Genomic DNA, 27,830 nt, shown 5'->3' on the forward strand with positions numbered 1-27,830 from the left:
GAGTTTCCCTAGTGCTGAGGCTGGAACTCAGGACCTTGTAGATGCCAGGCAGGCCCCGAGCCACACCCCCTAGTCCTGCTTTTTCTATAACGACTTTGGTAAAGGCCTCAGCCATCCCCCTCTGGCATTCCCCAAGCTATCTGCACACTTTGAATACCTTTTATGAACCCTTCGCTGCCCTCTTCCCACAGCCATACGCTCCTTTAGCCTCACCTCTGAGCTCCATGGTGGCCTTGGCGGCTTCTGGGCCCATGCATCGGGTCCTGCCAGCTCAAGAGTCTGCGCTCGTTTTCCTAATGAGGCCATTGTTTGCTTTCTAGCCTCCCCCACTGTTTATAAAATACGCCAAGAGAACCAAACACCCCACTGTTCTCAGTACTTACTTACTTTCCCAAACCAAATGTTTATGTCCTTGAATACTAAACTTGAAGAAAAAGGATTCCTCCTTGTGGGAAAGTGACAATCACCAAGTTCTTTCCGAGCGATGGCCAGAGAGGTCTGTGTCTCAGAAACTCAGAGCTTATCGGTGACTTTGGGAACTATTCAGACCAGCTTCCTTTGCCTTGTGTATGTGTGCGCACATGGGAGCAGATCCTCCGTCTTCCCAAGATGCCTCTCAGCAGAGTGTGGTTTACTCTTAGTGTACAGAGTACACAGAAAGGAGATCCAGAGTCAGTGGTTTAAAAATCATCCATTGAGCCTGCGTGCCAGTATGCCTAGCTTTAGCCAAACTTGTAAAAGAGTCAGTCGGTGCTGGATAGAGTTTCTCCTTGGCCTCAGTGGAAGGCCCAACAGCACCTGGGAGCTTCCAGACAGGTTATACCTTCCCAGAGGACTGAGAACCTGAGGCCTGTGTTTTTTGGATGCTGACCAGGTGATCCTGATATTCCCCTGCTGTGGAGTTCCCCTGGCCCTTCTGACTGGAATCACAGTCTCTCTACCCACGGGCTGCCTTCCTTGTGACTTTTCCACGGAGGAGAAACTTTCCCTTGTTACCTTTGCTAGATTGCTTAGAAGAATGTAAATTGCGTCATTTATCACAAAATGTTCTGTAGGCATATTGTTGATATAAGTAAAAGAGACCAAAGGTGTTTTGTTCTGGTCCGCAGAGAAAAGAAAGGTATATTGTGTTTCTCCACCCCTTCCTCTCTTAGATCTGTGGTGTCTGGTCAGAATGCATCCAGTAGATTTGGGTATTTGACAAGCATTGGGCTTAGAGAGTATTGTTTTTTATTAGACTTGTCATTCCTAAAGCCAGCCTTGCCGTTCACTCGAGTTTCATCTCCAGTTTGTTCCCGGTTACTGAACCTGTCTTTTAAGGAATGGTTTTGAGGTGAGTTCTGTTCTGATCGATACCTATCCATGTTTGTCAGTTGGTGGACGAGTGAGTCGAGAATTAAATTATACCCGGCAGAAGATAGGAGAAGAGGCTATGTTTAATCCTCAACTCATGATACAGACTCCAAAAGAAGAAGGCGCTAACGTCCTGACCACAGAGGCTCTCCTTCAGCACCTGGACTCTGCTCTGCAGGCCAGCCGTGTGCATGTCTACATGTATAACAGGTAAGGCCAGCTGTGCTGTGTGCACCGGCCAGCAGGCAGGCCTCTTGCTTCTGGAAATAACTTCGCCTTTGGATTATTAAGTTGATTTCAACAGTTTTCTGATAACTTTAGAACCCAGGGTTTCATAGATGTTACACAGTGCTACCATTGATCACTTCCCCCTGTTGGTTTGTTTTTAGAGGTTGTTAGCAAAATACTACACATTGAATCTTCCTTATCCAAAGTGCTTGGGACCAAGAAGTATCTCAAACATTTAAAATAAATTTATTTTGGAATATTTCCATGTAAGTAATAAGATTTATTTGGGAGCAAGATCCAAGACTGAAGACAGAACTGATTTATGTTCTAATATACCTTATATAGTATTTTAGTACTTATTTTTGTGCAAAAAAAAATGGAGTTTCATTGTATGGAATTTTCTATTTGTGGCATGATGCTTTTGTCCAAAAGTTCAGATTCTAGAGCTTTCCAGATGTGAATGTTTGAGATTAGGTATGTGGTCAACCATATCATCTGCGTGTTTGCTTGCATGTGTGTCAGTGTACCTCATGTGTGCAGGTGTGCAGTCTGAAACTGGAGTTAGAGAGTGTGCGCTGCCATGTAGGTGCTGGGAATCAAACCTGGTCACCTGCAAGAGCAGCAAGTGCACTTTACCTCTGAGCCATCTCCTCTGCAATGTATTTCTACTAAGTATCTTGGCATGGTTCACAGATGGATGCGGTTCTCTTGTGGGGGTTACACGCTGATCTTTATCCCACTGCTTAAGATATTTTTTCCCCAAATTGAATATTTTGTTCACTTGGTAAACTATCTCCATTACTGAACCTTTCTTTGGATAGTGTAATCTCAGCCAGCAGTGTAAAGGGCAGAGGGAGGGAAGAGAGAGAGGAGGAGGGGGAGGAAGTCTTACTTTGCATGTACAGGTGACATTAGTTGCAAAGCAAATGAAGGGGTAGGTGTTGAGTTTCCCTGGGAATTCTCTGGGATGTCCGAGTGAGGTAGATTTATACATACACCTTTTAAGGGAGTTTTGGAACAGAATTAACATCTGTTTCCCCCTTTATCTATAGTGACTTGTCTATCCAGTCAGTCCCTCAGGATAGGAACCACGTGCATGGCCCCTGGTGGAGCAGGGGAGGTCAGGTGAGCTTTGGAAGGTGTGGACAGATCTTAGCAACCTGCTGTCCTCCCACCACTGGTGTGCACTGTGGAGAAGGTAGCTGCCTGGCCTAGAAGGCAGGAGCTGCAGTCAAAGGCCCTATAAAGCTCTTGGCATGCCCTGGGTGACCCCACATACATCATATGTTAAGACCCACTCTGAGGCATGTGCCATTCACATGCTTGAGGACAAGATTAAAGGTTCCCTACTGTGAGGTGACATCCTTCTCAAAGACGCTAAGACGAACCCTTGCATAGTCGATGTATGTATATTTTAGATGAACAAAAAAACTTAAAATGAGATCAAATGGAGCATTTGTCCAAGATCCTAAGGTTATTAAATGATGAGTCCAGGTTTCAAACCCCTTCTTCTGGATCCACACCCAGTGAATGATCAACAGTGTCTTCCTCAAGCAAACACAGAGAACTGGCTCATCAGACGGCATTGAAAACCTACTTGTAATGTTGGATAGTCTATGCTGGCACTACACAGAGTTAATGTGTGTGTGTGAGTGTGTGTGTGTGTGTGTGTGTGAGAGAGAGAGAGAGAGAGAGAGTGAGAGAGTGTGTGTGAGTGTATGAGTGTGTGGAGAGAAAGAGAGACCTACATGATCGGCAGGTAGGTAAGTAAGAGGAAGGAAGGAGAGATGGTGAATGAACGAGAAATACAATCACAGGTTGGCATAGACAAAGCCAGGCATGGGCAGTGCCCACCTTACATACCCCAGGTGTGGGATAACAGCCAGGACTCCACATGAAGAGCCATTTTCACCAGCATTAGGCAACAAAACTTACTAGCAAGAGGTAGACTTTCTAAAGGGCACTGAGCGAAAGATGGGAAAATTCTAGAAAGAAGCATAGGGAAGAGGGCACCAATGGGTGAAGACAGGCCTCCTAAGAAGACCAATAAAATAGAGCAGTTTGGGGTATGTGTGTGTTAGTTTTTATTTTCATTCCTTTGGTTTCCCATCTCTTCTCTTTCCAAATATCCTTTTATTTTTGATTAACACTTATTTCCCTAAACACATTAAAAAGCTGTGGGTTTAAGGTCATGCCTACCAGACTGGGAATGCATGCAGTCTACCTGGCAGAGGTTGCTTATAACATTTGTGCTTAAGAGGAGGAATGTTTCAGACTTGACCTACAAATAACATCTGCTGGTTTAAAAAAAAAAAAAGATAAATAAAAGCCAGCAATGGTTTCCCACCTGACGATATCCCAACACTTGCTACACTATCTCAAGCTCCACTTATTTTGAATTTGTGATAATGTCACTGGATCGCTGCAGGTTGTTTAATGTATGTGGAAAAGCAGATTAATGGTGTAAACAAGATTATTGGTAGAACACTTAAGGAAACAAGACTTTTCAAGTACTTGGGTAGCGTTCATTTACATAAACACCCCACATGTTAATTACGATCCAGTGTTATCTATTCATTAAAACGAGCTTGCCAGCTTTCTGCTTGGCAAAAGCGCTGCTGGTTTTGACAGATGCTTCAACGTGATCGAAATTACAGCCTTTTGATAAGTCCTGTTGCTCCAGTTTTTAGCTCGTTTCGTTGCAGTAAGAAGTGTTCTGTTTTACTTTTCTCTGCTTTTCATCCCAATAGGCAGTGGAAGTTGGAACATTTGTGCTACAAATCAGGGGAACTTATCACGGAGACAGGTTACATGGATCAGGTACATGCTTTTCTTGTTTGCAAAGAGGGAAAAACCGTTCACAGTTTCTGGAAACAACCCCAGCATCGAGTGTTAGCCTAATGCACTCCTTGTTTTTGCTTTGACAGATAATAGAATACCTTTACCCTTGCTTGATCATCACACCTCTGGACTGCTTCTGGGAAGGGGCGAAGTTGCAGTCGGGGACGGCTTACCTCCTGTAAGTGTGGCCTCAGGGTCGAATTGCTTGGCTCTGTCACAGTTTCCGGTGTGCCTTATCATTGTTTATTCTGTTTCAGTTTTGGACGAGGAATAAAAACATTGAAATTCCAAGCGCATTTTTTTTTTTTGAGTGAATGGTTGGGGGTGGGGGTGAGAGGGGACTTCAGCAGAATGTTTTTTTTTCTTTTTTCAAAAACAGTTCTGTAGGCATCATTAAATTTCATTCACTTTTACCAACCTATTTATATGCAAATAAAATGCAAATTACCGAGCAGCCCATGCAATTTTTTAAAAACTCTTTATAAAATGCTTGCGGTTATGCAGACCAGCACTCAAACCTTTAAGAAGAGAATTTATTGCTGGGTACATATCACAAAGAAATACTTGAAGCTATAAGATTCAAGATCTTCCAGCAAAGTCATATATTAACCCTTCTTGGGATTGCAGTAATGATGTTTAAGGGGGATATACGCCCTCTGTTAAGGCCATGACAAGGGATGCTTCATAGCCCCGGCAGTTGGGAGTCACACACACCACATCATTTAAAGACTGATGGTTACTCAGTGTAGACATTTTTCAGCTAATTACGCAAGAGTTAGTGCTTGGGTTATTGTTTCTGTACTGGCCGGCACATATCTGCAAAAGCAATTTGCAGTGGCCATCCCCTGACCTTCAGTGTACAGTTTTAGATGGGAAATAAGGGGTTTTGTGTTTTCTGGTTGGGAGAGTCTGAATAATGACTTCAGCCTGGTTAAGCAGCTACAGTGCGGTTTGAACCACATAGCAGGCAGCCAAAAGCCTTTCTGGTCTGTCACCAGTGCAGTTTCCAAAGTGAGTGTGGGGGAAGTGGCTGTGATGGTGGTGATGGCAGGAGCCCATGGGGGGCTTGCCCACCCCACTGCCAGCCTGCCAGAGAGGGCACATAAGAGTGAATTGTTGACGGTTACAGGTCAGATACTTGATTGGTGACATTTAGAAAGCCTCTTTTAAAACTAGGAGGCACTGATGTTGTATTGTGATTCCCTCGTTTGGTTTTTAATTTTGGATCTTGGTGTCCTGCTTAGAAGTACCCACCTCCACTCCTCATTGGCTAACTTTTTAAACATATTAAATACAACGTTAGGGGATTAAAAGTCTCTGATATCTGTGTTAATTTGCAAGCTCCCTGCTTGTCCTCTTTAGTCATGAATTCTTTTCCTGACTTGTTCATAAATAGCTTTGTTGGGGAGGAACACTATTTTCCCTTTTTACCCAAGTCCCAGAATTTTGCTTTGCACAGCCTGTTTTGCACAGATGGAGCCACAGTGCCCTCCTGCCTGTCTGAAGCCAGTTGGTTTTCCATGGCCTCACCTCTTAATTTCTTTCGCAGAGGTAAGCCCCCTTTGCGGTGGACAAACTTTGACCCCTTGGAATTCCTAGAAGAGTTAAAGAAAATAAACTACCAAGTGGACAGCTGGGAGGAAATGCTGAATAAAGCCGAAGTTGGCCATGGGTACATGGACCGGCCCTGCCTCAACCCGGCTGACCCAGATTGCCCAGCCACAGCCCCCAACAAAAATTCAACCAAAGTGAGTTTCCAGAGAGTGTGGGGGGAAAAAAAGCCTTTTCTATTTAATTCTCTTCCTCTATTACTTTCATCTTAAAGATTTCATTTGCCATGAGTTTTGTTCTTTTTTAATTTGGTGTATGGCACTAAAGTTGTTTACAGAGCTAAGTTTTGCTGTAAGATTTAGCATAACCCTCATTAGTCTCGTTATTAATGTTTTCTCTGAAACAAACAAGCCCTTAACGCACTGGATTTTAACGAGGCATGTGACCTGCCTACTAATTCCCGTAATTATGTGGCTGTCTTTTCATTACAGCCTCTTGATGTGGCCCTTGTTTTGAATGGTGGATGTCAAGGTTTATCCAGGAAGTATATGCATTGGCAGGAGGAGTTGATTGTGGGTGGCACAGTCAAGAACGCCACTGGAAAACTGGTCAGGTAATCCAACACCGTACCCCACACCATCCCGTATTTATTATTGGACTCATGTTAGTCCTAGCTAGCTGTCCAGGGTCAGTGAATCTGGGGGAGCATGAGCACATCAGGCCAGTTTGCAAAGTTTTCTAGAATGGATTTGTGGTTTCCACTGGAGCTGTAGTCGTTTGTTTCAGGGTTTTGAAACGTCTGGCCTTTATGTAGACTCGTGGGGCAAGAAAATCCATTCATAGTATGGGATTGAGTGGTGGGAGCTTCAAGAGTCAAAGCCCAGGAACTACAGCCCATATGAGAGTTAGCCTTTGTGCAGCCGGGGACTCCAGTCAGTCAAGTGTCAGGTGTTCCGTCTGAGGTTTCTCCCTTGGGACACTGTCTCTGGGATTTCTGCACAGAGAGAGTGCGTGGCTGAACCCAGTGTATCTGGTCAAGCTATCTACTCCCCTCTCCTTCCTGTTTCATGGAATAGGAACTGAGAAAGGAAATTGCCTATTAATTTAATTTTGGGGTCTATCTGTAAAAGGTTTGTAAGGTTACACCTTTAATATGGTACATCAATCTATTAAATACAATAACCATCCTGGTCTTGTTTGAATGGAAACATGTGCGCACAGAGGACGGATGAAGTCTGGGGGAGAGTTGGGGGCGGTCACGCGGGACCTCACGTCGCACACACTGCTTGCTGGCCGTGCTGACCTGCCTTCTGTCCATTTACCCTGACACAGCGCTCACGCCCTGCAAACCATGTTCCAGTTAATGACCCCCAAGCAAATGTACGAGCACTTCAGAGGCTACGAGTATGTCTCTCATATCAACTGGAACGAGGATAGGGCGGCAGCCATCCTGGAGGCATGGCAGAGGACTTATGTGGAGGTGAGCCCCTACCTTGATGTCAGGGACAGCTTGTAACTTAGTCCAGTCTTCATCTCCTCATTGGAAACATTGTTTCCCCTTAGGTTTAGTGGGGTTTCCTTTGTTATTGAGTCAGCCAGTACTCACAATATTGTGCCGCCCAGGCAGTCTCAAACCTTACCCTCCTGCCTCAGTCTCCTAATTGTTGGGGTTACACCACCTCCCTCAGATTAATTTTCAAGACATTTTAATTCTGAGTACTGCATGAGATACAAGCTTTTCTTTATCCAGCTGTGTTAAGACTTAGGAGTAGTGTCTGAAGAGACACTCTCTCTTAGCAGGGATGTCCTAAAACATGCCTCGTAACTGTTGTGAACTCCAGAGTCCAGGCATAGCAATGTGAAAAAAAGAACTGGGTGAGCAAGAAAAGGTGTCTGGAAAACATTAGCAAGACAGAATCTATTCACAGCTGCAGGCCCCTTGGTCAGGTCATGTGACAGGAGACTGGCGTTTGTTTCCCAAGCAGTGACCTCTATGGAGCTGCCTGTGACCTTTTGAAAGTGGCCAGCAAATGAAGTGGGGGAGGTGGAATTTATAAGAATGAGTCCTTTTGGATTAAGAAGGAGCAGTCTCTGGCTATGGAGGGTGAGAGAACCTTAGAGTTACAAAGTAACACACTTTGGGTTTTTTAGAGTTACAAAGTAACACATTTTAGGTGTCTTAGAGTTACAAAGTAACACACTTTGGGTGTCTTTCTGGTCTCTGCTCTCCCTTGATCCCTGTAACCCACTGTAGAGGGAGGTTCCTCTTCCCTCCTCCTCTGACCACTTGAGGTCACATGGGACCTTGTGAAGTATCAGCAAACAGTATGGGGTGCACGGTGGTGTTCCCCCAAGGTCTGTGCTGTTGAAGCATGTTGATGCTTTAGTTCCTTTCGGGAATTTAGCCCTTTGTTTTGTGACCTCAGGTGGTTCATCAAAGCGTTGCCCCAAACTCCACGCAGAAGGTGCTTTCCTTCACCACCACTACGCTGGACGACATCCTAAAATCCTTCTCTGACGTCAGTGTCATCCGTGTGGCCAGTGGCTACCTACTGATGGTAATTCTGGGCTCCCCCAGGGTGGGGTGGTCAACTTGGTTTGAGCTTGTTTGTTTTGGAATTTTAGCTCTTTACTTTTCTGTGACGGCACCTGCTTTTTAGCTGCTGCCCCTAACGTACAAGTACACCCCCAAGGACACCCAAGACAGGGACAGCTCAGCCTTGTTGTGTGATGTTTGTAGTGTAAGATATATTTGTTGGAGTTAATAGGTTCTACCTTTGGATGTGGGGCAATTGGAGGGGGAAAACATTAGAATCCCCACACATTCTAATGTTTGGCTCTTGTTTTGTGTCTTTCCCCCACCTTCTCTCTCCATTCCCCTCCACCCCCCTCCCCTGTTGTTCTGCTTGCAGCTTGCCTATGCCTGTTTAACCATGCTGCGCTGGGACTGCTCCAAGTCCCAGGGTGCCGTGGGGCTGGCTGGCGTCCTGTTGGTTGCACTGTCAGTGGCTGCAGGATTGGGCCTCTGTTCCTTGATCGGGATTTCCTTTAACGCTGCAACAACTCAGGTACTGCAGGGACCGTTCATCGCTGCCCTCTGGCCAACACTTTGCCCAGCGTGCTGGCCCCCTGTGTGTCTGTCTCACCCAGAGAACCTGCAAAGCCTTTTCCATGAGGATGCCATTTACCTCAAGAGGGCTGGCTCCCACTGGGCCAGTCCGTTCTGTGGGCTAAAAATGGTTCAGTAGATAAAGGTGCCTACTATGCAAATTTGGCCATCTGAGTTCCATCTCTAGAGCCCATATAAAAGGTGGAAAGAGAGAACAGGCTACAGAATTGTCTTCTGACCTTTGTACAGTGGGCTGTGTGGTGCACGCATGCACGCACACACACCATGTGCATATACACAGATACACATTCGTACTTTTTTTTTTTAGTTCAGAGATGCTCTTGGTAGGTAGAGACATTCACTTAGAATAGCGTGTATAATTTACTGGTTCTTAAACTCCAGTAAGCATTAGAATCACACTGAGAACACAAAGATGGCTGGACCCGGTCTATATGGAGGTACTGTCTTATATTTTCAGTTTTTCGCACTGATGCTGGACTGGGGATCACTAGGAACCACAGCTTTAGATACGAGTTAGCTGGCTTTTCATTTTTACTTCTAAGATAAGTTATTGTACCTAGACCTTAGAAAGAAGCTTGTGAGAACATCTGAGTCATAACTGAAAGGTTTTTAGGGATGCAGACTTCCGGATAAGTATGTTGTCCACCAAACTGGCCTGAGCGCCCCTTTGGCACCTGTGGGGCACTGGCAGCCATGTTTCCCTGTGAAGTCTTCCCTGGCTAATGCTGTGGTTGCCTGTGTTTGCTGTAGGTTTTGCCATTTCTTGCTCTTGGTGTCGGTGTGGACGACGTCTTCCTCTTGGCACATGCCTTCAGTGAAACAGGACAAAATAAAAGGATCCCATTTGAGGTAACAGTCGGAGGAAAGAAGGATGTCTGGGGGGACTCTCAGAGCCCACTCTCTTCCTTGGCATTTGTCCTGTAGTTTTTCTGCTGTCTGGTCAGTCTCAAGTCAAATGAAACGTCACTCTGAGAAACGCCAAGAGCCCCATTTAGGGTGCCCATGGAAATGTGGGGGTCTTAGTATTGTGCCGCATGCTCCTGTGCCATCTCTTCTCAAAGCCCAAGGTTGTTTCTGTGGTTTTCTTTGGCTACGGGTTTGCATTAAGTCATCATTGTCTTCGACTTTCCCATTCGGGTGATGGTAACTGTGAGGAACACATGATGTTGAAGGAGACATCAGCAGAACCTGGTGCTGGAGGTTCCTCAGACCCAGAACAGCCAGTCCTATAGAAAGCGCCACCACGTCCTCTAAGGGGGGGGGGCTAGTTCAGAGGCAGCCCTCAGTACTGTGGTTTGTCTTCCTCAGGACAGGACCGGGGAGTGCCTGAAGCGCACAGGAGCCAGCGTGGCCCTCACCTCCATCAGCAACGTCACCGCCTTCTTCATGGCTGCCTTAATCCCTATTCCTGCACTGCGAGCATTCTCCCTCCAGGTGAGTTTACAGTGGGCAGGTCCCTGTGGCTTGTCTGGTTAGTGTCTCCTCTCTGCTTCACTTGAGTCTAGCGCTGATTTTGCAGATCAAGTGCATGCTGCTGGGTAGGTGCTTCAAGGCATGACCTGGTACTCCTCCCAGGTCAAGTGCTGGGGCTCTTTGCTTTCTTACACCTTGTCATCCAGGAGCTGTTCACTTGTGGAGTTGTGCTGTGTAGGCCAGCAGGCCCAGGGATGTTCCCCGAAGTCCTCCTTGGCTGACTCCTCTTTCTAGACTACCCCCTTCCAGTCACCTCATATCTCCCCTCCCTTAACAGCCCCACCTCAAGGCTGTAAAAGACTCCACTGGAGTATGCAGCTAGGGTTGCTGGCAGGCAGTGACCATCACACTATATGAGAGTATGTTGGCCACTTGGCTATGTCCTGCAAGGGTTATATCTTGGAGATCCTTGTGTCCTGCCGCCTTTTCCTTGTTGGCCTCTGCATTTCTGTCCTGTCCTCTGTGGTTCCTTGTTCCCTTTTCCGGCTGCTTAAGCAAGCTTAGATTGCCTGCTGCTCACTGTGTGTGCAAAACCTGTGTTGCAGGCCTCGTTACTCTGACAGCCTCCTCCCATACCCAGGCTGTCAGCCTGAAGAGTCTATTCCCTGGGCTAGACCTAGTAGTCGTAGTTCATAGAAAGTCTGAAGCAACCAGAGCAGCAGGTTTTTGGGTAGTTCATGACATGGTAGAAGTTTCTTGAATTAATTTCAAGTTTTGAAGTTTCTGCTGAAGGGAGCATTTGTCTCTCTTCTTCTTAGACTAGGCTGTCTTAAGGAAACTTATGAGGTGGCCAGCTGCCTGGAGGAAGACTCTTTGATGTCCTTGTGTGAAACTGTTGTCAAGTTTGTACTCTTTCATGGGCTCTGCTCATCACCAGGTGCTGATCATGGGAAGAGAAGGTGACAGATGATACATTGTGTCCCTATTTATACTCTTTAAATACACATTTGTCACTTAAGTAGAAACGGTCCCCTGGGTGTTTGAGCTTCATCTCCCTTCCAGTAGAGACCCTGCTGGGGGTGAGGTGCAAGGCCTCCCTAACAGTTAGTCTAAGATCCGAGACTGAGAGAAGAGCTTGTTCTCTGTCAGTCACAAGCACCAACTCCCGAGAAAAAAAAAAGATACTAGGAAGAGGCCTGGCGTTATAAACGTCTATGGGAATAAAGGTAACAGTGGTTCATAAGTAAAGTCGAATCTGAAACTGGACAGAGCTGCAAGGAAATGGAAATAACCAAGGGTTCGTAATGGAAAAGATAAGGGAAGAAATGCATGGCCTTGGTTTCAGGAAGCAGTTGGCACAGGCATGCATCTGCTACACGCTCTTCTTGTGTCCGCTCTCGATCGTGTGCGGCTGATTCTGGAATAGAGCTGCTTCTGGAGTCTGCAGTATGAAGCCTTCTGCTCTTGCTCTCTCTCCCACTCCCTGTCCCCTCGCTGTCCGCCTCGCTCTGCTCCGTCAGCTCTGCGTCAGCTCGCTCGCTCGCTCCTTTTCTTTCCCTCACTCTTGGCTCTCCTCTCCTCTCAGTACTGGTGGTTCCTCAAGGCAAACTCTCCTCCCCTAATGACACCCCACGGTGTGGTCTCTCCCTGAGGATAGAAAAGCCTTTTAGGAAATCCAGTGCGCTAAGTTCTCCCAAGGTAAGCACCTTTACAGGGCCGAAATGAGTACTTTATGTTTCTTTGTGTGTGTGCGTCTGTCACCTGTAGCCACCAAGAGTATCCAGAGAGAGGGGGCCCAGAGAGTTCTGTGCCATAATAAACCACTGTGACATTTGGATTTTTTTCCTTATGAAACTTCGTTCCCCCCCCCCCCCCCCCCCGACCAAAATAGTAGCATTCCTTCCCTCAAATAAATAGCTTGTCTTCTGGTCAGCCTTCATTGTAGTGTGGTTCCTCAGTGAACCCCCTCCCCCCCACAAGAGCAAGACCCTTACTCCTTCTAATGATAAAGGTTTGCTTTAAATGTTCATTATTTTGTGTCATTGCCCCCCCCCCCCCCCCCCCCGTGTATGTGACTGTGAGCATATGGGTGTGTAGGCTCACACACAGGTGCCAGAGCAGGACATCAGGTGTCTTCCTCCTTTGCTGTCTCACCGAACCAAAGCTTATCAGCCATTGGGCTGGATGACCAGGAAGCTCCATCCCAATGCTGGGATTACAGGAAGTAGAAGCCGTATTTAACTTTTTATGTGGATACTGGGAACTGGTTGTGTGAAAAAGCTTTTCCTGGGGCAGTGCAGCACATGCGTGTCCACTCACCACACAGGGAACCTGTGACACGACCAGAGCACAGAGACCACCAAAGTCCAGCTTGGTGAACTAATGATTGCTACTTGCAGGAGTATTAGTGAGGGGTTACTTACAGGAGCAGACAGCTATGTCACCAGAGCCCACCCCAGCATGGGTAACAGCTCACAAAGCTAGGAACCTGAAGCCCACTGCACAGCCTGCAGGCAGCTCAGCAGGTTTGGCTGTGTCCTTTACAGATGACTCCTAGTCTAAACCTCTGCCTCTTCCACACAGCTGATTTGATCTCAGGGTCTTCTTTGCAGCTTGGCTCTGCTCGCTCTGGCAGGGAGGGGGCCTAGTGGATCTGATACTTTCAGTTTCAGGGACTTTGATAGCTCTTTGATAGAATGTTTCAGTTCTGGAGGAAACTGTTTACACAGCAGGCTTTGAAATCGGGTCCTCAGGTTTTCAGAGTGACTACCCTTACCCACAGAGCATTCTCTCTATGCCCCACCCCTTCTGTCTGTGGCAGTGGGATTTTAATTCAGGACCCCACAAAGAAGTAGTCTACCAGTGAACCACTCTTAAGCCAGTAAAAGGTTTTAGGTTAGGATCCTGCCACAGGTGTCTCAGCAGGGCCACTGCAGGTGCTTCGGGGGTGGGGCAGCATCTTCAAGCAAAGTAGCTGGATTCAATCCACAGCCAAGATTGTTTCCATCCGATTCTCTGTCTTACTTAGAATTTCTTTTTGTTATTTCTAAGGTTTTGTCTTCTTTTGCAGAGACCACTCTGTCTTGAGAAATTCTTGCTAGTTACTTTTAAGTTTTTGACACCCATGGGGGATGTTGGCATTTGTTTTCTTTGCAGAAAATGGTTTCCTCTAAATACGTAACACATTGTCAAAAAATAGGTTAGAAGGGGCATTGCTGTGGGCTCTCATCCCTCTGCTTCCATCTGAGTGAGCAAAGATAGCTGCCTGTCAGACTTTTTTTTCATGAGTGTTGTCGTGGCTACACCTGCTGCCTGTGCCCTTGTGAGCCTTAGTGGCTCAGGAGTCTCTGCCCTCACTCTTGAGAGATGCCTAGGACTTATCTCTGCATTCTACTCCTGAGCTGTAAACATGGCTGGAATCAAAAAGGGCGATGGCATGGAAAATCTCTAGTCTTAGTCTTCCCAGAATTCCCTGCATCTAATTGGTCAGTGGTCCACACTTAGTGTGAGTATGCCCTTTCAGGAGTCACCAGCCCCAACAAGAGCATCCAAACCAGTTAAGATGAGGACTTTGCATCACACCTCCATTTGAATCTGAAAGACTGGGAAGCCCGTCTTTCTAGGTAATTGGTTGTCTGTGGCCAACTGGCTACATCCTGGTTACTATAGGAACACAGTGGGTGCCTATGGACAGCCTGACCTCCCATCACCTGTCTCAGGACTGAGTGGTTTGAGTCAGGAGTTCCTCTATTGCCTTGTCTCTTTCTTGTCCCTCCTGGACCTCATCTTCATCTTCGAAACCTTTCTCAGGAAGCCTTCTTGGACCAGCCACTCTGTCCACCCCAACACACAAGCGCTCACCGCTTGAGCTGCTGGGGACCTGCCTTTTAAAATGGCACCTCTCGTTCAGCCTTGGATCCGATTGGTTTGTAGCTCTGAGGGCAAGGTTCGTCTTTACTCTCTTGGCTTCTCCAGCACCCAGCACAGATTAGACTTCACAGAGAAGGGATGTAGCTCCTAGATAGCGTCTCCCGTCACAGCTGTGACAGGAGCTTGTCACACATACATGCTGCTTCATAAGGAAACACATTTAAGCCCTGGTTAACCTGTTCTGTTGACAAGATCCTTTGAAAATCGACTCAGGAAAGAGTTGGCGTGATGTAGAAGACTTGGCTGTTTATCGAAGGGCATCTCCTCCAGCTCGCTGTTCCACCTGGAGCATAAACCTACACTCCCTTCAAAAAGCCCTTTGTGAAATGTCTCCTGGTTTTTAATTCTTGGTACCAGTGATGGCCAGGCTTCCTTTCCTCGCCCCAGCCCATCTTCCTGTTTTGAGACGGTCTCAGAAACTATCCTTTGAGAGCTGTACTAGGAGATTTTACTTCTTAAATGAATTTCTGATTATTTCTTGGCTATTTAGCATCCCCTCCCAGTTCGTTTTTTCTGCTTCTTGTCCACTTCTCAGAACAAGGACTGCATTTGGATGCCCTGTCGACTTTGCCTAATAACAGCCCAATTTTGCAATTTTTACTAGGTCAGCAAGAGATTTGCCCAAGTACTGCAGAACCTAACCCTGTGTTTATTCTAGGTTATAGAGTGGCTTTTGAATCCATACTTATTTATTCTACAGACTATAATCACACACAGGAATTTCTTTCTGCTTAACTCTCCTTGACCTTGGCTGTTGCTCCCACAAGCTGCTCCCGAGGCTATTTGGAACGTGCCTATTAAAAACCTCAGGGGACATGTGTGAAATTTTATTTCATGTTTTAAAGGTGACACATTGCTAGACTTGATCTACTTTATATACAGATTATTAATCAGGGTTGTGGAAACTCTTAGAAACGTTCTAGAAGGAAAATACTTCTTTTTGTTTTGAGGTAAAACTTCTCAAGTCTTTTCTTTGCCTGGCTTTGTAGATGTGATCTGGTTAGGTTAGTAAGTCGGTAATGGTTTCATTCCAGCATGTATAAATTCTGGGTTTCTTCCATTTCAGTTACACACAGCGTCTTAGTGGTGGGGAGAGAAGAGGGAGACCATGCACTGTCTGGTAGCTCTGCTTCTCTAGGTAGCAGCAAGTTGTTGAGAGATTAATATCCAGAATGTTTTTGTGTGGGGTCCTGGGGAGATGATTCAGTGGTTAAGAGCCCTGTCTGCTCTTCAGAGGGCCCAAGTTCTCCTCCCAGCACCCACGTGTCAGCTCACAGTTGCTTGTAACTCCAGCCCCAGGGATCTGACTCCCTCTTCTGGCATTTGTGAGCATTGCATGCACATGGTACACATTTGCTTATGAAGCACCGTGCTAACTGGGAGGTGTATTGTTGACTTCAATTGCGTTTCTGCTCCAGGCTGCCGTGGTGGTGGTGTTCAATTTTGCCATGGTGCTGCTCATTTTCCCAGCAATTCTCAGCATGGATTTATATAGACGAGAGGACAGGAGATTGGATATTTTCTGCTGTTTTACCAGGTATGTATGTTTTCAGGGTCCTGGGGCCTCTACTGGGCATAAAAAGACTGTTTAGAGTCTGAAGGGGATGTAGCTAACTGTGTGGGCTGGTGTGATGGGGACAGGAAAGGGCAGACAGAGGACTCTTCAGCACGTGTGAGCTGTCACACTTTCCTCCTCCCCAAACTGAATATGCCCAGAAACCTCCTTAGAGATTCTGCCACTTGTGGTGTTTTCTTCCATCGTGAACCTGTGTTTGTTTGGAACTGTTTGGTAGCTCTGTGGAGCAGAGGAATGCTGAAAAACACTTGTGTAGAAACACAGGGTGATAGATTTTGTTTTTAGTTTTTTTAGATCTTTGGAGTTCTGCTTTGAAGGGGGTTATCACTATTTCAGGGTCAACTATGCCTTTGTCTTGGACCGGATTACATCTGTGTCCAAAGGAGTCAGGTGATGCTTTCAGAGAAACAGATTGTGGTGTCAGTAGCCAGCATCGGTGCTCAGCAGACGTGAAAGCCCCTTCTCTCCCTCATGACCACACACTACGGTGTGTTTCCTTCTTCTCTTTCAGCCCCTGTGTAAGCAGGGTGATTCAGGTTGAACCACAGGCCTACACCGAGCCTCACAGCAACACCCGTTACAGCCCACCACCACCCTACAGCAGCCATAGCTTTGCTCACGAGACCCACATCACCATGCAGTCCACCGTCCAGCTCCGCACGGAGTACGACCCTCACACTCACGTGTACTACACTACCGCCGAGCCCCGATCCGAGATCTCCGTGCAGCCTGTCACCGTCACCCAGGACACCCTCAGCTGTCAGAGCCCAGAGAGCACCAGCTCCACCCGGGACCTGCTTTCCCAGTTCTCAGACTCCAGCCTTCACTGCCTCGAGCCCCCCTGCACCAAGTGGACGCTGTCTTCGTTTGCTGAGAAGCACTACGCTCCTTTCCTCTTGAAACCCAAAGCCAAGGTAACCTTCCACCGTGTGTGGCTTCCTGCCTGGAAGAGAAATATGTGAACTGTTGGCACCTTTGGGATCCATCATCATCATGTTCGTGTGCGCTCAGGACAGGCCCGCCAGCATCAGATTGCAAACCTCAGGGCCCCTCTAATGAGCCAACTCCTACATGGGGAGGCTCCGTGAAACAGATAGTACTATGAGTATAAATGTGTCCCTTGCTTTATATATATTTTCATTCTTTGTGAGATTACTTAAAAAGGTGATTTAGTGTGGTTTGTTTTCTCCTCTGGGAGACTGGGCTGTTTATGTGGAGTGAAGGAAGCAGTTGGTGCTGGTATTGGAGGAATCAGGAATGTGTTTCTGGATCTCATCCAGTGCCCTTCCCTCTGTTGCAGGTGGTGGTGATCCTCCTCTTCCTGGGCTTGCTGGGGGTCAGCCTTTATGGGACCACCCGAGTGAGAGACGGGCTGGACCTCACGGACATTGTCCCTCGGGAAACCAGAGAATATGACTTTATAGCTGCGCAGTTCAAATACTTTTCTTTCTACAACATGTACATAGTCACCCAGAAAGCAGACTACCCCAACATCCAGCACCTACTTTACGACCTTCATAAGAGTTTCAGCAGTGTGAAGTATGTCATGCTGGAGGAGAACAAGCAACTTCCCCAAATGTGGTTGCACTACTTCAGAGACTGGCTCCAAGGTAGGTTTACGGCAGGCCGCCATTGTTCACCTGCCGCGCCCCAGCTCCCAGACAGTGATTGCCTTCTGTCCATCGTATGAAAGTATTCCATCGTAATGAAGCAGCTTTATCTTACCTGTGTGTGTGTTGCATGCATGTGTGTGCATCATGTGCGTATCTGGTCCCTGAGGCCAGAAGAGGGCATTGGGACTGGAGGTGTGGGTGCTGGGAATCGAGCCCAGGTCCTCTGCAAGAGTAACAAATGCTCTTAGTTCCTGAGGGCCTCTCCAGCCTGTTTTGTAGAAAGCCCCCTTCAGTGGCAGTCTCCCAGCTCTGGCTTTAACAACTTACAACTATGTGAGTAAGAGCCCTTCTGTTGACACTTTTGTGAACACACACTGGAGAAAGACATTAGAAAACAGGGAGCCTGGAGGTCTATTGCTCCTATTCCTTTTGGATGGTGGCTACTTTGGTGACCAAGTGAAACTGGAGTCTTTGGTGGGATTTCTGAGCTGTCTGTCTGTTAAATTACAGCCTACTGTAACAGTGGGTTGGGGCAGCTATTGCATATTTTGGACATCTTTTATTTGTATTCATTTACTTTGGGTCCCTAGCGAATCAGAGTGGAAAGTGTAAAGATCGCTCACTCCTACCAGGCCTTCCCTGTGTCAACGTCTGACACTGAAGTGGTTGTGTGTTTCACACTGACCTTTGACACTGCTGTCTTCAAAGAGCTCCGTACCAACCATCCTTTCATTTGGCGGTGAACTTAGAAATGCTTACCCACATCCTGCTGTCTCATGGAGAGGCAAACCCTGCTTCTTCTTCCTCCTCCCTCCCTTTGTTTTACCTATAGATTGTGTGTGAGTGTGTCCGTGTGCATACACCATAGTGTGCATATTGAGGTCAGAAGACAGCTGTCCTCTTCCCACCATGTGGGACCTGGGGATCGAACTCAGATCAAGCGCCTTTAACCCTCTCAGGCACATCTCTAGGAAGTACTGTTGGTAGTCTGGAGAGAAGTGTAAGACGGACTGAATTTGCTCTTAACTGCTGACTGGTTCCCAGAACATCTGTTAATGTTGACATGGGCAGGGCGCAGTAGACAATCAGGACCATTATCCACACAATCCAAGCAAAAGTGCTTTTATTGGAGCACCCAAATAATTGCAACTCCAGCATTTGTTGGCTTAGATTATCCCTGTGGCTGTCTTAATTTCCCACTTAATTAGGCTTATTTAAACACATATTTAAGTGCCCTTTTTGTCTTAAGTCAGTACTCTTGCATGTAAAGATCAGGCAGCCAGTTTCCCCTATAAGTCTGCACTAGGTGATAAACAGCTTGATCCGACAGGAATCGGTGTTGAGCAGTGACTAGAATTTGCTCGTACAAACGTGCCAGGTCCCACTTCGGGGGAAGGTGGAGAAAGCATCAGGAAGCCCTGGAGATTGTCTTGAATTCGCCCCAAGTTTTATTTCCTTACACTCGGTTCTCCATGTGTTATTTTTTTTTAAGTAGTGAATTAACAAAGAGCCAAACAGTTGCCAGAGTCTCTGCTTTTCACACCCCCCCCCCCTCCCCGCCCCGTTCACATTGACCAAAGACATGCAAATAACTTGCCACAAATGACAAAGAGGTCTGCTGTGCTGGGTAGAGGAGCGTGTTGCAGAAGGAGCTCTCCAATGTCTTCAGCCAGGGACTCCCCTTTGGTGAGGTAGGCTGGGGCTGGGAAGGGTGTCTTCTTAGACAGTCTTAAAGACCAACTCTAGTAAGACCCAAAACATTCATATGCATAGATATCTGTAACTTGAACTACAGTTTGGTTACTGAGCAAGCAGCACCCAGCCAGACTGGTACACGTCAGAATCCCACAGCCCTGCTGGAGCTGTCATGCCTCAGTGGGTCCTTCAGGGTCCAGAGTGCTGCTCACAGACAGGAGGGCTCTTGGCTGCTGAGTGTTTGCTCAGGTCCCTGAATATTTCCTTGGAGGAAACAGTTATTCTCACAGCGACGTTTCTTCCAGAGACTTGTATGTTGTGTTGAAGTCCATTCAGCTGTACCGTCTCACTGGCCTTGGTCAACACTCCAATTGGTACTCTGTATTTTCACTCCTAGAAAAATATTTAATGGCTTATATAGGGATTATCTCATGCCATTTTCAAAGTCAGTTCTGACGTAGAACCCAGGGCAGTACTCTCCCTTTGAGGTCTATCCCCAGCCCATAGGACAACCGTGAACATCCACATAAGGAGGTAAAGGAAGTTAGAGTTGAAATCTGTGCGCCATGTGCAGGTGGCATTTTTAATTCACACTGAGTTACATGGACAAAGTAGATGATCCTTTCACTTCTAGGGGCTTGTATGTTTGGGTAATTCCTGTAGCCCAGACTGTCAAATGTTTCTAGTAAGAACTGCAGCTGAAATAAATACAAGGTTCTGCTATAAACTTTTGGAATGTAAATGTCAGCCAAGGGGCACGTGTGTGGTGTCCAGCTCATGGTAGTTGAGATTTTCAGTGGTTAGTCAAAAATACTGAACTAGTTGTGAAAGAACTCAACTATTCGTGAAGTCCGTAACTGTAGACTGCATTGGGGCCAACATTGCAGGAAACGTGTTCTGCCTTGGCTGCAGGATCCCTAGATAGTGCAGAAGTCTCTCTGTGTGAACAGCACACTGCTCTCAGCGTGGCTTTCCATAACGTGTTCTGCCTTGGCTGCAGGGTCCCTAGATAGTGCGGAAGTCTCTCTGTGTGAACAGCACGCTGCTCTCAGTGTGGGTTTCTCTCCATATGGATGCTGGCTCTGCGCTGCCTGGGCTCAAAGCTTAGCTCTAACCCTTTAACCTTTGCAGACCTCAGTCCTCTCATCTGTAGGGTGGGGATGGTGATGCTAATTGGCTCCTCAGGAGATGAGCTCTAGAACTGAATGCTAAGGAAGGTGGACGCCTGGAGTAGCCCTTGGTAGCCCTTGAGCACTGAGCCCTGCAAGTCTGGAGTAATAAAAGCTCTCCTCTCTCCTAGCTTGGCAAACAGAGCAGGCCCCTCATAGGGGGTTGGGGAGTGGTTGGTCCTCCCTCTCTGTTTATTTTTTTTTCCAGGATGGGGGTGGGGAAGGACTTTGGGTCATAAAATAACATCTGCTCACTGCTGCCTGTGCAAACCTTACTGTGAAAAAGTCTGTCTGAGGCTGGAGATTTCCACGCTGGTGGTCCCTCTGTCTGCCTGCCCCTGCCCCTGAAGTACGGGGCCCACGGGTGACCCAGCCTACATCCTGGAGACAATGCCCACATCATAATAGTGTTGGAGGGGAGCTTTTGTTTTATGGGCATTCCTACTTCCTCCCGCTCCCCAACCCCAAACGCCTCACCATGCTAAGCATTCACAGAGCATATATTTTTGTTGTTTAGTTTGTGTTTTGTCTTTGAAGTCCCCCTAGTCCTGTCCTGAAATGAAGTAAAACACATCTCTCTAAGCAGATGTATCTGACACAGCAGGCACAGACAGGGCTCTTCTGAGCACCTGGGACTTAGGGGTCTACTGGGGAGGGGGCTGGTGGGGGTGTTGGGGAGAGAGCCCTCCAGGCAGTGCTTAGACCCTAAGGCTGGGTCACCAGGGTCCTGTTTTCTAGTCCAACACACTTATCTCTTTACAGCTGTAGCCAAAGTGTCAGGTCTGTAATGATGGTTTTGATTACAGAGGCCAAGCCCAGCTGTGTGTGGTGAGCTGATGGGCTCCCCATCCCCCAAGCCCAGAAAGCTCTTTTCCTCCCCTCCCAGGGCTTGCGGTTTGTCATCTGTTCTCATAGAGCCTCCTTGTATTGGCCTGTGGCTTCCTGTTCTCAAACAGATCCAAATTCGCCCTGAGGTATTTCCCCGTGTTCCTTCTCCCCCCACATACCCCTCCCCGTGGAAGGGTGGCAGAGAGGAAGAGAACAGGAGGAGAGTGAATAGGTGTTGGCTGTGATCTTTACACAACCTGGCAGCAGAACCCACAGCTTGTATTAGCTACACAAGTCAAACAGATGGATCAGATTGTCAGAGCCGTGTTTGCTCGCCCAGGCTCCAGGGGCAGCCAAGCTGCTGTTGGAGGTTGGGAGCTTGAATGGGATTTTACTGCTCTCGGTAGAACTTCTGGTCCTGTTGGGGAACCCCTGACGTAGCTCCCTGTGTGGCATGAAATGGTTAATGGATGTAGTGTGTGTCTTTCTCTTCTCCCTTGCTGCTTGATGGAATAGTCATGAAGTTAAAAGGGAAAAAAAAAAAGAGTTGAGCTATAGCCATGGTGGTGCGCACCTTTCATGCCAGCACTGGGGAGGCAGAGGCAGGTGGATTTCTGTTAGTTCCAGGCCAGCCTCATCTACATAGTGAGGTTGAGGTATAGGCCAAGGCAGGCAAGGATGGATACACAGTGAGACCTTGTCTGGAAAAAAAAGGGGGACCTTCCTTCCTTCCTTCCTTCCTTCCTTCCTTCCTTCCTTCCTTCCTTCCTTCCTTCCTTTCTTTTTTAAAACAGGGTTACTTTATGTAGCTCTGGCTGTTCTGGATCTCAACTATGTAGACCAGGCTGGCCTTGAACTCACAAAGATCCGCCATCTATGCTTCCTGAGTGCTGGGATTAAATTAAAGGCTTGTGCTACCATTCCACCTCCCCTTTCTGTGTGTGTGTGTGTGCGCGCGCGTGCGCACGCATACATGCACAATAAAAGGCATTGCCGTTGGCGTTTCAGGCAGTTGTATTCCCTCCAAAGTGGGTTCTGGGATCTGAACTCGGATTCCCTAGAAGAACAGCAAGGGCCCTGAGCCATCTATCCATCTCCTGGACTTACGTTCCTTAGTTTGAGTAAACCGTGTGTTTTCTTGTCCCCCTAGCAGCGATTGGTTAGCACGGCAGTCCTTTCTTAATTGAGAGAAAGCTGCAGATGGGGCCCCCTCCCTGCCCGCTGAACTCAGCGTAATCCCTCAGAACCAGGCCCTCTTTCTTGGTCCAGGCTTTAATGTGTTGTACGCGTTTGCTGTTCACAGGACTTCAGGATGCCTTTGACAGTGACTGGGAAACTGGGAGGATCATGCCAAACAATTACAAAAATGGGTCGGACGATGGGGTCCTCGCCTACAAGCTCCTGGTGCAGACCGGCAGCCGAGACAAGCCCATCGACATCAGTCAGGTATCCCACTGTTCCACTGTGAACAACCTCTGGGCAGCTGACCTGCGGAAACTGGGCTGGCGGTGTGGCATTCCCTGGTTGTTCCGTGAGGACCTGAAATGATAGGAGGTGGTAACTGTGTGACCCCAAGCCGGCCAGAAGGCTTCCCTTTCCCTTCTTGTCAAGAGAGGGGACGGACGCCATAGCGATGATGGTGTTGACAGTGCAGGCTTTTCCCAGTGACTCTTCCTGTAATGCTCATCAGTATGGTGTATTCAGACAGGGGACAATAATGGATTTGTGGTTGGGTGGGTGAGCAGCTTAGGAGATCAGAGAGGTCACTTGGGCCCAAGAATAGATGGTGAGTACAGGCAGCTTGCTGTGGTCTGAACATAGCAGATGGGTACGCACACTGCCCACCTTGCTCAGCCCTCAGGAGTGAAAGCTCTTCCCTTTGATAGTATTCTGTATCTGAAGCACCTGGACTCTAGCATATTTGGTTTCCTCAGGCATGTTCAGGGGTACATTTGCACCCTGGATTTGGAGTGAGTTCTAGGCCTCTTTGTGGGTAGTAGTTTGCTTTCTCTGTCTTTGGGCAGAAACCGTCGTGTTAATCATCTCGGCAGCTCTGTATACTATCTTCTCCCTTTTGCTGGCGCTAAAGGCGACAGATTTACAAAGTACATGGTTCAGTCATTGTGGAGTGTGAGCTTTGGTGCTTTATAGTGGCATGCAACAGGCTGTCGGGTCTGACAAGGGTATGGCAGACCAGCCTGCCTGACAGGATAGCAGAGACATACTGAATTGGACTTAGGGATCAGGGAGTCTGTGGGATGCCTGTGGTGGGGCCAGGCACCAAGATACCATTTCCTCTCCCGGGAGAAAGAAGAGCATGCCGCGTGCACGGAGGCCAGGAGCTGTGCTATGTAATTCCAGAGACAGTCTGAGGACCTACAGTTGTTAGCGATCCCGTGGATTAATTGAATCCAGATCCCTGCCGTCTACGTCTCTCCCTCTCTTCCACGCTCTTTATTCCTCCACACTCTTTCTCTGTGAGCTGCTGTCACTGGTGATTTTCATTTTGTTAAAAAAGACCGAACGTTGGAAGGAGGCCTGGACCTAAAGTAAACAGGAAATTTTTTTTCGGTGTATCTACCATATTTATAATCCGCACTTCGTCTCATAGTGTCTTTGACTCGAGTAAAGCCCACAAGATCTACTGTGGGAGCACATGTGGCCCCTGAATCTGACCAGGGCTCAGGAGTGAGATTACTCAGAGAGGCCCTGGCTTTGCATCATTGTCTTCCCCTCTCTGGCAGTGGGCATTTTTTGAATGTGCAGGTCATCGGAGGCTGTGTTAGCAAAATTTATACAGATGTTGTTTTATTTTATAGCCCCTGCATTTACTGGGTGGTATTTCCTTCAGTGTTAACAACAGAGGTTAACTACACACAGACGTGGACGGGGATGCTTGCCAGGTTCCCCCCCTCCCCGCCCCTCCTATAAATATGTTTTTCCAGATTGTTCTTTACCCGCCTTGGCTGCAGACAGTCTCTTTTAGCATTCAGATTTAATTGGTTCAGCCAATTCCTGGGCCATCTGCAGAACCGTGTGTTTGCTGTAAACACACTGGTGATTGCATCCCCCAATAAGTGCATTTTGAAAGACATCAGAGGTATTCTTGTGGGACTTGGGGCACTGTCAAGCCATGGGTATTCTGCTGTTTGTTGGAAAAGTGGGTACAAAGCTCTGGTCTCCCAGCAGGAGTGTGTTTTACCCCACAGCCCACTCTGAATGACCTCTGTTCTTCCCGTTTTGTAGCTGACTAAACAGCGTCTGGTGGATGCAGATGGCATCATTAATCCCAGCGCTTTCTACATCTACCTGACGGCCTGGGTCAGCAACGACCCCGTGGCTTATGCCGCCTCCCAGGCCAACATCCGGCCTCACCGACCAGAGTGGGTCCACGACAAAGCTGACTACATGCCGGAGACCAGGCTGAGGAGTAAGTAGCCGTCTGTCCAGAGAGGCTGGGCTTTCTCAGAGGCTCCTTTCGCTGCTGCCTGGAGCTCAGCAACAGCCTTCTTCGCTGACACTACCCAGGGTTCAAAAGTGTAAATAGAACAATATATTTCTCTTAGTTTAAAACTCCGGGAGACAGATGAGGGTGTGTAATGGAATACAGCCCTGTACTCTCGCTTTGAGAAATAAGCGTTTCTAACCTCCTTTTGTAGCTCGAACGCCAGGCGTTTCTCCTGATGCCAGCTGTTCCATGTGAAAGTGGGGGGCGCCTCCACGCTGAGTGTTATTTTACTATTGCCGAGTTTTATCGCTAGGGATTATATGTTTATCTTAACTTTGTCAACTCTGGTGTTGAAGGGATTTTTGGCATGTTGGGTCATTTCTATAAGCCACCAAGCACCTGTGCTCTGTCAGAGCTGTTTAAACTGGACACGAAAAGTCTGTATACATCAGTGTTCTCCTCTTCCCTTCACCCCTAAGCCCAGGGTTTGAAAGGTGGCTCTGTGTGGATTTAGTCTGCATTTATGTTAGAGATGTTAGTAGCAGCGTAGGCTTTGGGTGTGGGGCCAAGAGAAGACATGAGAAAGAAGACGGGTCCCTTTGCAAACGGGGCAGGCAGCTCTCTGAACTCCCCTGTACTAACCCCCAGAGACTGGTGGCAAGCAGCCAAGGCCTGTCTTAATGAAAATTTATAGTTGAGATTATAATAGGGGCAAATCATGTTTAGCAAGTCAACTGAATGACCCCAAAGGGTGTGGAACACACAGGGCAGTAACTAAATGCTTGTTGTGTGAGGATTTCTTCCCCTCTTGCTGAAGACTTAGCATTGCATTAGAAAAGCGGGAAAGGTTTAAGTCGCCAGGTCACTAAAGGACAAGAAAAGTCAAGTGTCTTTTTCTGCAAGGCATGACTCTGGGATTATTTGGATCTTACAAATGGTCAGGGAGAGCAAATTGGACATGGAAACGAAAGGTCAACATTTAAGTCCTACTACGGCATTTAGAGTTCTCACAAATGGTAGCTGCTTCTGGAATAATAAAATCAGAGGCTTAAAGATATACAGATTACAGGGCCTTCCACTGCCCATCCCACTCTTACCCCGTTGCTACCACCTGATAAAATCAAAGGGTTGGTTCTGGGCTCAGGACACAGCTCAGTGGGTATGAGCTTGCCACACAAGCGTGAGGACTGGGTTTGAATCCCCAGAACCCACATGAAGCTGGATGTGGTAGCGCATCTGTAATCCCAGTGCATAAGGCAAGATGAGACGGGGTGGGAAATGTGTCTGGGAGCTTCAGGGCCAGCCAGCCTAGAATATGCACAGCAAGCAGCAAGAGACTTTTGACTAAGAAGGTAGAAGGAGAAGATTGACATCCAAGGTCGCTCTCCGACCTCCACACGTGTGCCTGAATGCACAAGCACGTGCACACGCGTACACACACAGTGAGAACAAACGGATTGTTAGTGAGAAGTTTTAAACCAACTCTGAATGTTGCAAAGGCCCAGATCATTGTTTGTCTGTTTTGTTGGAAGATGGGTAATGAATGCACTTTGGGGGAGTTCCCGTTTCTGTATTTCACATCCAGCATCAGTGGCGTTGGGGTGGTGGAGGCTCTTCACCCAGGAGCCCTCACTCACACCGCTTCTCCTTTGTCCAGTCCCAGCAGCAGAACCTATTGAGTACGCTCAGTTCCCTTTCTACCTCAACGGCCTACGAGACACCTCAGACTTCGTGGAAGCCATCGAAAAAGTGAGGATCATCTGTAAGAACTACACGAGCTTGGGGCTGTCCAGCTACCCCAACGGCTACCCCTTCCTGTTCTGGGAGCAATACATCAGCCTGCGCCACTGGCTGCTGCTAGCCATCAGCGTGGTGCTGGCCTGCACGTTCCTAGTGTGCGCGGTCTTCCTGCTGAACCCCTGGACGGCTGGGATCATTGTGAGTTTACCATAAGGGTCTTTATAGAAGTCGGATTCCTTTTGGCATAGCTCTTTCTGCAGCCGGGAAGTTTTGTTTATGTCTGGGCCTTTGGAGGAGGAGGGTATAGATTGCATCATCTGTAAGATATTTATTCTACTTGAGGTGGTGAGGTTCATGGGGAAGGTAGAGCCCCTAATGGCCGGAATCTCTGTCCCCTCTCACACAGCATTAAAACGTCCTCGTGTAAGATAGGAGACTTTGTAAGCCCACTGCGTAAAGAAAAATAACCAAAGCATAACTAATTTCCTAACTCTGAAGTCTTATTTAGGGCCTCATCCCAGCCCTAACCATGTGTGGAGGTGTGTTACGGGGAAGCATGCACAGAGAAGTTAGGACAGTTGCAGGGGTGGGGGAGACACCTGGGCCCTTTGTGCACAGTGAACACTAACTCCTGGGGAGATGGAACTGCCTCTCATCGCCATTTGCCTCGGATTTGAAGTGAGTCTCGTGTAGAGACTAAAATCCTGGCATTGTTTAAGTTCCGTGAACTGTGGTATAGCCTTTAAAATGCCAGAATTACAAAAACAGGTTTTGTTTCTGTGCTGAGTCTGGGCAACAGGTACATGAAAGGTAAATGTTTAGTCTGCAGAGGTCTTCGCAGCACTTAAGCCATGGACGGCATCCATCTTCCACCCTTCCTCCCAACCTCTGCCACCACCCACTGCCCTATCCCCAAGCGAGAAAGTTCATTTTCTCTCCTTCCTCTATGTGGCGGAAGTGTGGGGGGAGGGAGGTTCACAAGAACCTCCTTGGCCCAAGAAACTCCAAAGTTCTGCACTCATTTTTACAAGGAAGATGAAAGGCTCTGACGCCTTCCCTTAAACCTGAGGGTCTGTGCTGTGACCCTAGCCGCTCCCATCTCTTGAAAGCACAAAGGCCCCGTAACCTGACACGTGTCCCCAGTTTCTTCCTTTGGTCTCCAACCAAAGCACAGTTCCTTTACCTACAAAAACCTTTATCCACCCGATCCTATCCGCTTTCTTTAGGTTACAGACTATAACAATCAAAAATACTGCAGTATGAACTCACTTTCTGGTGCTTACGGTTAAAGCCTTGTTGTGAACCACAGTAGCCC

General features: G+C 47.6%; 1 protein-coding gene across 2 annotated transcripts in view; it reads left to right on the plus strand.

The window, feature by feature from the left end:
* Ptch1 (patched 1) overlaps positions 1–27,830 on the plus strand; it is a 57,713-nt gene that overhangs the window by 17,421 nt on the left and 12,462 nt on the right. For both annotated transcript variants that reach the window (XM_075969379.1, XM_075969378.1), the window contains exons 3-18: positions 1,374–1,563; positions 4,332–4,401; positions 4,509–4,600; positions 5,972–6,170; positions 6,465–6,586; positions 7,306–7,453; positions 8,400–8,531; positions 8,886–9,041; positions 9,854–9,952; positions 10,412–10,537; positions 15,865–15,983; positions 16,534–16,936; positions 17,323–17,632; positions 22,631–22,773; positions 24,574–24,757; positions 26,433–26,713. In XM_075969379.1, coding sequence (XP_075825494.1) covers positions 1,374–1,563; positions 4,332–4,401; positions 4,509–4,600; positions 5,972–6,170; positions 6,465–6,586; positions 7,306–7,453; positions 8,400–8,531; positions 8,886–9,041; positions 9,854–9,952; positions 10,412–10,537; positions 15,865–15,983; positions 16,534–16,936; positions 17,323–17,632; positions 22,631–22,773; positions 24,574–24,757; positions 26,433–26,713 — 2,774 coding nt within the window. The remainder of the gene's footprint in view (positions 1–1,373; positions 1,564–4,331; positions 4,402–4,508; positions 4,601–5,971; positions 6,171–6,464; positions 6,587–7,305; positions 7,454–8,399; positions 8,532–8,885; positions 9,042–9,853; positions 9,953–10,411; positions 10,538–15,864; positions 15,984–16,533; positions 16,937–17,322; positions 17,633–22,630; positions 22,774–24,573; positions 24,758–26,432; positions 26,714–27,830) is intronic.

The sequence above is a fragment of the Microtus pennsylvanicus genome, chromosome 4, assembly GCF_037038515.1.
Source record: "Microtus pennsylvanicus isolate mMicPen1 chromosome 4, mMicPen1.hap1, whole genome shotgun sequence".
Lineage (NCBI taxonomy): Eukaryota > Metazoa > Chordata > Mammalia > Rodentia > Cricetidae > Microtus > Microtus pennsylvanicus.